At 35.9% G+C, this 7,599-nt stretch overlaps 5 protein-coding genes across 5 annotated transcripts; 2 read left to right on the top strand and 3 right to left on the bottom strand.

Annotated features, from left to right (window-relative positions):
• Positions 1–6: 6 nt before the first annotated feature.
• LOC109584830 (DBH-like monooxygenase protein 2 homolog) lies at positions 7–865 on the bottom strand. The gene is made up of 2 exons (XM_020000719.1): positions 248–865; positions 7–199 (listed from the first exon to the last, which is right to left on the bottom strand). The coding sequence occupies exons 1-2, from the start codon at positions 518–520 to the stop codon at positions 35–37; spliced, it is 438 nt and encodes a 145-aa protein (XP_019856278.1). The 5' UTR covers positions 521–865; the 3' UTR covers positions 7–34.
• A 267-nt stretch (positions 866–1,132) lies between these two features.
• Positions 1,133–2,079, bottom strand: LOC100634202 (AP-2 complex subunit sigma). The gene is made up of 5 exons (XM_003389031.3): positions 1,988–2,079; positions 1,739–1,888; positions 1,568–1,681; positions 1,428–1,487; positions 1,133–1,355 (listed from the first exon to the last, which is right to left on the bottom strand). Exons 1-5 carry the CDS (start codon positions 1,988–1,990, stop codon positions 1,254–1,256), a joined length of 429 nt encoding a protein of 142 aa, XP_003389079.1. The 5' UTR covers positions 1,991–2,079; the 3' UTR covers positions 1,133–1,253.
• A 44-nt stretch (positions 2,080–2,123) lies between these two features.
• On the top strand, positions 2,124–3,613 carry LOC100634075 (riboflavin-binding protein-like). The gene is made up of 5 exons (XM_003389030.3): positions 2,124–2,303; positions 2,355–2,473; positions 2,828–2,928; positions 2,980–3,186; positions 3,256–3,613. The coding sequence occupies exons 1-5, from the start codon at positions 2,210–2,212 to the stop codon at positions 3,506–3,508; spliced, it is 774 nt and encodes a 257-aa protein (XP_003389078.1). The 5' UTR covers positions 2,124–2,209; the 3' UTR covers positions 3,509–3,613.
• LOC100634328 (ribonuclease kappa-B-like) lies at positions 3,606–5,116 on the bottom strand. Its single transcript, XM_003389032.3, has 4 exons — positions 4,960–5,116; positions 4,643–4,713; positions 4,012–4,068; positions 3,606–3,917 (listed from the first exon to the last, which is right to left on the bottom strand). Exons 1-4 carry the CDS (start codon positions 5,059–5,061, stop codon positions 3,806–3,808), a joined length of 342 nt encoding a protein of 113 aa, XP_003389080.1. The 5' UTR covers positions 5,062–5,116; the 3' UTR covers positions 3,606–3,805.
• A 40-nt stretch (positions 5,117–5,156) lies between these two features.
• On the top strand, positions 5,157–7,532 carry LOC100635323 (basal body-orientation factor 1-like). The gene is made up of 10 exons (XM_003389040.3): positions 5,157–5,316; positions 5,376–5,493; positions 5,552–5,800; positions 5,865–6,026; positions 6,085–6,527; positions 6,591–6,704; positions 6,768–6,920; positions 6,975–7,032; positions 7,109–7,233; positions 7,291–7,532. The coding sequence occupies exons 1-10, from the start codon at positions 5,228–5,230 to the stop codon at positions 7,409–7,411; spliced, it is 1,632 nt and encodes a 543-aa protein (XP_003389088.1). The 5' UTR covers positions 5,157–5,227; the 3' UTR covers positions 7,412–7,532.
• The last annotated feature ends 67 nt before the right edge of the window (positions 7,533–7,599 follow it).

Raw genomic sequence — 7,599 nt, 5'->3', positions numbered from 1 at the left:
TCCTATGCATTATTCATAACATGATAAATACTGGCTACTGTCTTACTGTAATATTCCTGTCTTGATTGTTACCATCACATGAAGTGTAATTACGAGTGAATTCAAGTGTAGTGTATCCATTTTCCTCTTCAGCACTTATCAGAAACCAGTCCTGCTGCATATCAATTGCTGGAGTAGACTGGGCAGTAGCAAACCTATCCTATACAGACTCAGTATAACACACCATTAGACACACAGTTATACTTACATTAAAGTAGCTACGTCCATCCTGTACCCATCCAATGACTACATCAGATCCAACCATTCCTCCATTAGGTGAAATACCAAATCCAACCCATCCTGTAGTCTGTACTCTGACTGCAAAGGTAAGGTTCCTGTCTGTTGGATTGTAGTTCCAGTAGAGAGTATATTGAGGATGGAGAACCCTCCTAAAATTGTACTTAGCAAGGTGCATGTGACCCAAGCAGCAAGGCAGGACCAGCAGAAGAGCAATCAAACAAAGAGAGGAGGTCAGGGCCATCTTCTTTGATCAGTAAGTGAGCTGACTGAGCTCAGTGGGGTGTGCAACTGTAACTAAATGCAATACCACTATTATAGTTCCAAATATGGCTATGAATTCAATCCTATACATACATGTATATCATATGATATCCCAGGGTATACGCACATAATGCCACATGATGTGTAAGCATCAGACTTCATGTGGAATCTATAGCGTACTTTTAATCATTAATTTTACAAGAAGCCATGTCAAGATATAAATATTCACATTAGTCTATTGATCAAACAATACAGAAATAAACAATATGTGCGTATGAAATTCTGAACCCACTCCTAGGCTCATTTGTAATGAAACACATAGCCCATGGCTTTTCACCAAATTTTGGAGTAACTTCAAAAAGATTTATTTAAAAATTCAATTTTGATTGAAATTAGCTCAAACTTTCTACACAACATAAGAACATGGATATGTATTAGAAAAAATGGAGAATTCTCTTTTCATTTTTGATAAAATTTGATATTTTGTTAAATTTTTGAGCAACTTTAAAAAAAATTCTCTGACAAGAAGCTGGGCACTATGCCAAAATCCTGGGGGAAACCCTGAATCAAGATGGCAAATTTGCAAAAATAATTCTTAGTGGTTGAGCTTATCAATATAATGAAACACATTTCATATGACTATATTTTGTTTTTAAAAAATTATCTACATGTAAATGTAATAGGTGCTTGCAGAGGTCAAAGGTCAGAGGCGGTCAGTCGAGTTGGTTGAGATATTGCAGCTGCTGTAGGACCCTCGACTGACTCGTCTCTCTTATCTCACCGGCTAAAAACATTTCATCAACGACGGCATAAACCTTTTAAAAAAAGAGATATGAGGAGAATAATGTATCCACTAATAGCCAAAGAGAGGTTTTGAATTTAAGTACCTTATAAAAGTTGAAAACTAAGTCTAGTTCACAGACGTTGTGGAAGAACTCATTAAGAACCTAGCAAAATGAAATAAAATCAATGTAAGAATGACAAGAGAAGTAAGAGAGAGAGAAAAAATAAAAACCATCTGACTGACCTCTACAAAATTATGAATGGCTTCAAGATAGGCAAGATTATTATCGTCAAGATCGACGCAAATACAGAAATAAAGTCCGGCATAGCGACGGTATACTATCTTGAAGTTACGAAACTGTAAAATATATTTTATATGATTAATAAAAAGTGTGTGCGGCTCAAAATGACTCACGGCAACAAAGTTTGTGTGTTTGGCGTCTCGTACAGTGACAATGGCATGAACCTCCTCAATCAGTTTCTGCTTTTCATCATCATCAAAGTGCATGTACCATTTAGCCAGACGTGTCTTGCCTGCTCTGTTCTGTATCAGTATAAAACGAATCTAAACAGAGAAAGAGAGGGAGGGGATTTAAAGACAAAAATATGCATAGTAATAGTAAAAATGATATCATAGGCATCTTTTGAGACTTGATTTACTCACCATTTTCCCTTAAAACTAGGTTTAAAAACCCAACGAAAGAACCCTTTCCTCTTTACAAAAAAGAACCACGCCTATTTTAGAAATTAGGTCACGTGATCAATAGTTGATAACCAGCCACGCCTACTCTAGTTTTGATTAATTGCAATTGCATAACTGCATAATCTCATAAGTTGTTTTTTCAGCCCTTTCACTTGACAGTAGCAGTAGACAGGAGGTGCAAGCATGAGTACATTAACTGTGTCCATTGTGATACTGCTACTAATAGCTGGTACAACCATGAGCCAAAGGATGGGCTCTAATGTACAATACAGACCTGGTAAGTTTTCTAATTTCATTTGAAATAATCTTTTAATTTATTTCATTTCAGATCAGTGTCTGAGAGGTGATAAGCACAGCCCGGAGCCAGAGACTGGTGACTATTATGCTTGCCATCAGTGGAAGGACGGGGCCTGCTGCAGCTCAAATTTTACCAAACAGCTAGCAAATGTAGTTTATTTATTTATTTATTTTAACTTAATACTGTACCACAAACCACAATAATCCACATCTATAGATCCATGCACTGTATTCAGCATTTCATGTACATGTACACAATACCAATACGTATTCAGCATTCAATATATTTCGAGCTATGAATACTTTGGTTTGGTGTCATTGCTTGCCTTACATGAAATTAGTGGTAATGTGGTTTATGCTACTCTACATAAGGGCCCCCGGCCACAGCTGCTTTGATAACCACAGCCAATCCTCATCACATGCACTAATGTTATTCATGTACTGATATCATGTACTAATATTATTATATATATATATTGTGGTTTCTTATCTTCCATTTGCTAGTCCTCAGTCACCAGTATTGATGGGTTCCATTGGGATCGATGTGACAGCAACCTCTCTTCGCAATGTAGGAAGTTTTTCGTAGAAATCGAATGCTTTTACAGGTAAAGACAAATAATTATTATGAATCAAAGAGATTAAATTTATATTTGTAGGTGTTCACCAAATGTTGCTCATTTCGAAGTGGCGGAGTTTCCAAGTGCTTTTGCAAACCTACCGCTATGCGGTGATTATTGTGACAGGTGGTATGAAGCATGTAAAGATGAGCGTACTTGTGCAGTCAATTGGATCATGGACTGGGACTATAATAACATGACGGGCGAGAACCACTGCAAAGCAAATTCACAATGTCAGAAATACAGGTAGGAAGAATAAGGAAAAAGAGAGAAGGGGAAAGGGCAACAACTTATTAATCCTCTTCTTTTTTCCAGTGATGTTTATAGAAATGGCCGCGGCATATGTAACATGCTTTGGGGTCGCTCCTTCTTTTATTCTAATTCCTCGAGCACTGATCCTGATGACAGGCGAGAGTGTCTCACGCCTTATTTCCCAGTAAATGGGACCAATCCAAATACTGTCGTTATACAAAGGTTCTTCAATCAAAGTGGATCGATGATGCTCCTAGGAAATATCAATATTGTGCTGATTGCCCTCACTGCTGTCTTCACAATGCTGTACTTCTAAAAGACTTTGCACTGTTGAATTTGTTAATTATTATTACTATTCTTTCTTATTGGTTTTTGTGCAATGACTTTAAATTGAGGCCTTTCTATGATCATTCTAACATACTAATTTGTACTTTTTTCAAATAAAACACTGACAGAGAGATACAGACACAGAGAAGAGAAGAATACTACAATGTAAACCATGACCAAGATAAGATGCACACAGACACAATATTAGATAGAGAGATGGATAATAATAATAATTGTACACAAGATTAACAGCTAAATAATAATAATAATAATAATAATTCTTTAATTAATATGACTTTGCTCTTTTCTCTGACTTGCTTCTCATGAAATTCACGGCCATCATCGTCCCTGAAAATGCTAAATACGCAAGGTAGATAAACGCCGCTACAAAGCAGGACCTAATGGAAAAGGTTTTATAAAAATCTATTCATTCTCATAATGATTGTCATATGATAGTCAGCTGATGATCGTTACAGTATTAATGGAGCTTACAGGGAGGCGTTGTTATAAGCTTTCACAGCATTTATTTCTGTTTGAGTAGCATTATTACTAGAGGAAAGAGAAAGAAGAAAAGAGAAATCATTTCATTCATCTCAAAACAAACCAGTAAAATGGTCATGCAAGTACAGTTGTTTATAAACTTCGATCAAAATTAATTTTTTTTCAAATTTTTAAAACTGTTCCAAAATCTGGTAAAAATCCCTGTACTATAGTACATGGTCTTGGGCCAAATTTTGCCAAAATTGAAAAAGAGAAATTTCTCCATTTTTATATTTTTTCCTGATACATATACATGTACTTATGTTGCATAAAAAGTTTGAGCTGATTCCAATCAAAATTGGATTTTTTATAAATTTTTAAAGTTCCTCCAAAATCGAGCAAAAGTACCTGTACTATAGTACAGGGGCGTCAGCCAAATTTCAGCAAAAATCATTTGGTGAGAATTCTGCATTTTTATAATTTTTTCTGATACATATACATGTACTTATGCTGCGTAGAAAGTTTGAGCTGATTCCAATGAAAATTGGATTTTTTACAAAATTTTTAAAGTTGCTCAATACTGATGCTTTTTAGCCCCCCTTATCGCTTTATAGGAAACCCTCTATATAAGATGATAACTCACTGTGCTTCATCGAATTTAATATCCTCATACAGTGCCACTGCTTGTAGCCTCATAGCACCACCCAAGCATAACTAAATATTAATAAATAAAGATTTAATTAGAGAACAAAAGGGGCGTGAACATGGGCCCTATTCATAGATACAGGGTGCCAGTAAAAAGGAATTATCTCTTCTATGCACTTTATATATAATAGCATATTTAACATTGAGAGCCTTATACTCAATTATACACACTTTTAAAGTATTACAGAAAAAAATATATAAGGACATTTTGTATTTTTATACAAGCTTCTAGTTTTGTCCCAGATTTTTGCTTACCATCATGATGACAGCCCATACTGAGAGTATAGTGCAGCAGGTGGAGCCTTGGAATCCACAGAAACAAAAGAAAATCTTTCCAAATACGTTACCAGAGTCCATTGTAAAGAGAAAGAGAGATTTTTGATCTTGTGATTGCAAAAGGGTGGGGCTGAAATAATCACGTGATTAATAGGTGGAGTCAATTAGCACGTGATTTGCGTGGGTGTTGACCTTAGCAACGAGAACATAGCAACGCTGGAAACTTGATACTGCTTTTGCTGTAGCCATGCCTAAGAAGGCAAAGGGGAAAGGAAAAGGGAAAGGAAAGAAAGGAAAGTCCAAGGGAAAGGGAAAGAAAGGGAAGAAGAAGGGAAGGTAGGCTTAACTCTATTTTGTACGAATGAACCACCTCAACTCTTCTATTGAACTGTCAGTAAATCCGGTGATGGAGCATCGGACAAAGAATCAATGTTGAAGGAAGCTCTGAATTCTGCTAAACTATGGGAAGCAAGATACGAAGCAACAGAGAAATCTAGAGTAGAATACCGTGAAGTAAGTTGCTACAATAAATGATGAAAATGAAGCAGTTGATTCTTTTATGACTGAATAGAATACACAAAGACTCATCACTGAGAATGACTCCTTGCAATCTGCCATCAACAAGACAGAGAAGGACACCATTGAAGTGATTACTTTCCTCAAGAAGAAAGACACTCAGAAAGATCAAGAGGTTTCTGAGCTGAAAGGTGATCTTAGAACACTACGACACACCCTGTACAAAGAATGGGAAGAGAAGGAAACCAGAATGAAGGAATCTCTGATAACATTAGAAGATGACCTGTCTAAAAGGGACCAAGAGGTGCAGAATCTACACACATTATGTATAATTATTATATGTACTAATTTTAATGAAATTCTTGCAGATATCAGTCATGCAGACTGAGCTAAGAACAATGAGAGATTTCAGGAGAAAGAGAGCAGAGCTACAAGAGCAATTGGAAACACTCCAAGAGACACTCGATGAAACAAAATTCATGCACAAGCAACAAATGATTGCCTTGGAGGAGAAATTTTTTGAAGAAAAGGTATACATTATGCATATACAATCTTTAATTTTTTATGATTTTAAAAATATTATTATAGTTGCGCCTCCAGAAAGAAGCAAATCGTCGTATTGAAGAGCTTGCCTCTAAAGCTCACTCAGAAGCAATTGCAAACCTTGATGAGAAAACTCGCTCTGTTTACAGAGAGAACATAACAATATCTGAAGCACTCTCGCTGCACATGTCAGAGGAACATGAGCTAAGAAAAGAGAAGGAGAGTCTTGAAATGGCCAACAGGCAACTAGCAGCAGAGAAAGAGTTAAGCCAGCAGATGGCCCAAGGTAAAGTTCAAGAGGCTCGAAGACAGAAGAAACAAATACAAGAACTTAATGCAAAAGTGTCCACATTGGAAGAGAGTCTCACTGTTGTAGTGAAAGAGTTTGAGAAGGAAAGAGAGCAAATTCAGAAGAGACATGAAAAGGAATTATTGGTGACTAATAATGAGCTCACCATTCTTCATAGACAATGTGAACTTCAGAAAAGGTAAAGAAATGTAGGACATTATCATCACAGAAGTTTATAATAATGTGCATCATATCATAATAGAGAAACTGCTCATATCAAAAGACTAGCACAACATCTTTTGGATCAAAGGACAGAAATTGAGCAGTTCTTCCTTGAAGCACTAGGCCAAGTTAAAAAAGAAATTAAAGCCAACAGGTAAATAATAATCATCACACTATGCTGGGTAACATTCATTATGATTATTTAATTGTATTTTAGGCTGCAGTATAGACGAAATGCAGAGAAAATGTATCACCACCAGTTGATAGAAGCTGTACAGGGTAAGAGACGGTTCCCTCCAGTTCGTACATTCCATCCATCACTGACATCAACTAACAGCATCTACCATGACATGATACTAGCAGAACAATGGTAAAATTAATAAGCTACTTTGAATCACTGTATAATATTCAATACACACATTAGGGATGGAGTTAATGAAGGTGTTGATATAGGTGATTTAACTTGGGAGCAAAAGGAACAGGTACAGTATAATTATGTACTTATAATGCTTGATGTAATATCCTTCTTCTTTATCTCACTGTCATGTTTCTTTAAAGGTGCTTCGTCTTTTGTTTGCAAAAATAAATTCAAAAGAGAAGCTAAAGACAAGTGACACTACATCATCTCTTGCTCTTCCTCCTCCTCCAGTGCCTTCACTTGAAGACAGCAGACTACCTGCAATGTAATGGACACACACAATTCATGCACATAATATACTTAATGTTTTACTTACTTGTAGTAATGAAGGACAGTTACCATCCAGTAAATCTCCAGGAAAGTCTCCAACAGCAGAGAAAATGTCGGTATTCATTACACAGCAGGATCACGCTCAGAAGTCCTCCATTGAACAATCTTGCTAGGATTTTGCAATTAAAAAATATTATAACATTATGTATAAATTATTGTAAAATAACTTGAATGAATAATAATAATAATAAGATAAACAAAGTTCTGATAAACCTGTAATACGTTACAATAATACTTTAAATGTCAATAATAAAGAGGGGGTAGTCTTTAGCATGTTAATAATGATAATAAGTATAACTAT

The sequence above is a fragment of the Amphimedon queenslandica genome, unplaced genomic scaffold (genome assembly GCF_000090795.2).
Source record: "Amphimedon queenslandica unplaced genomic scaffold, v1.1 AMPQUscaffold_13161, whole genome shotgun sequence".
Taxonomy (NCBI): Eukaryota; Metazoa; Porifera; class Demospongiae; order Haplosclerida; family Niphatidae; genus Amphimedon; species Amphimedon queenslandica.
Note: the sequence above shows the minus strand (reverse complement) of the source record. Positions and strands in the feature narration are given on the sequence as shown.

Excerpts from the sequence above, each read along its gene's own strand:
- LOC109584830 (XM_020000719.1), bottom strand. The coding sequence starts at position 520 with ATGGCCCTGACCTCCTCTCTTTGTTTGATTGCTCTTCTGCTGGTCCTG. Across the intron at positions 200-247 it reads ATGGACGTAGCTACTTTAAT|GATAGGTTTGCTACTGCCCA; the intron begins GTAAGTATAACT and ends GAGTCTGTATAG.
- LOC100634202 (XM_003389031.3), bottom strand. Across the intron at positions 1,682-1,738 it reads AACACACAAACTTTGTTGCC|TTTCGTAACTTCAAGATAGT; the intron begins GTGAGTCATTTT and ends TATATTTTACAG. Across the intron at positions 1,356-1,427 it reads TAGTTTTCAACTTTTATAAG|GTTTATGCCGTCGTTGATGA; the intron begins GTACTTAAATTC and ends TTTTTTTAAAAG.
- LOC100634075 (XM_003389030.3), top strand. The coding sequence starts at position 2,210 with ATGAGTACATTAACTGTGTCCATTGTGATACTGCTACTAATAGCTGGT. Across the intron at positions 2,304-2,354 it reads TAATGTACAATACAGACCTG|ATCAGTGTCTGAGAGGTGAT; the intron begins GTAAGTTTTCTA and ends ATTTCATTTCAG. Across the intron at positions 2,474-2,827 it reads TTACCAAACAGCTAGCAAAT|TCCTCAGTCACCAGTATTGA; the intron begins GTAGTTTATTTA and ends TCCATTTGCTAG.
- LOC100634328 (XM_003389032.3), bottom strand. The coding sequence starts at position 5,061 with ATGGACTCTGGTAACGTATTTGGAAAGATTTTCTTTTGTTTCTGTGGA. Across the intron at positions 4,714-4,959 it reads TATGGGCTGTCATCATGATG|TTATGCTTGGGTGGTGCTAT; the intron begins GTAAGCAAAAAT and ends ATTAATATTTAG. Across the intron at positions 3,918-4,011 it reads GCTTATAACAACGCCTCCCT|GTCCTGCTTTGTAGCGGCGT; the intron begins GTAAGCTCCATT and ends CTTTTCCATTAG.
- LOC100635323 (XM_003389040.3), top strand. The coding sequence starts at position 5,228 with ATGCCTAAGAAGGCAAAGGGGAAAGGAAAAGGGAAAGGAAAGAAAGGA. Across the intron at positions 6,027-6,084 it reads AGAAATTTTTTGAAGAAAAG|TTGCGCCTCCAGAAAGAAGC; the intron begins GTATACATTATG and ends ATATTATTATAG. Across the intron at positions 6,921-6,974 it reads ATGATACTAGCAGAACAATG|GGATGGAGTTAATGAAGGTG; the intron begins GTAAAATTAATA and ends TACACACATTAG.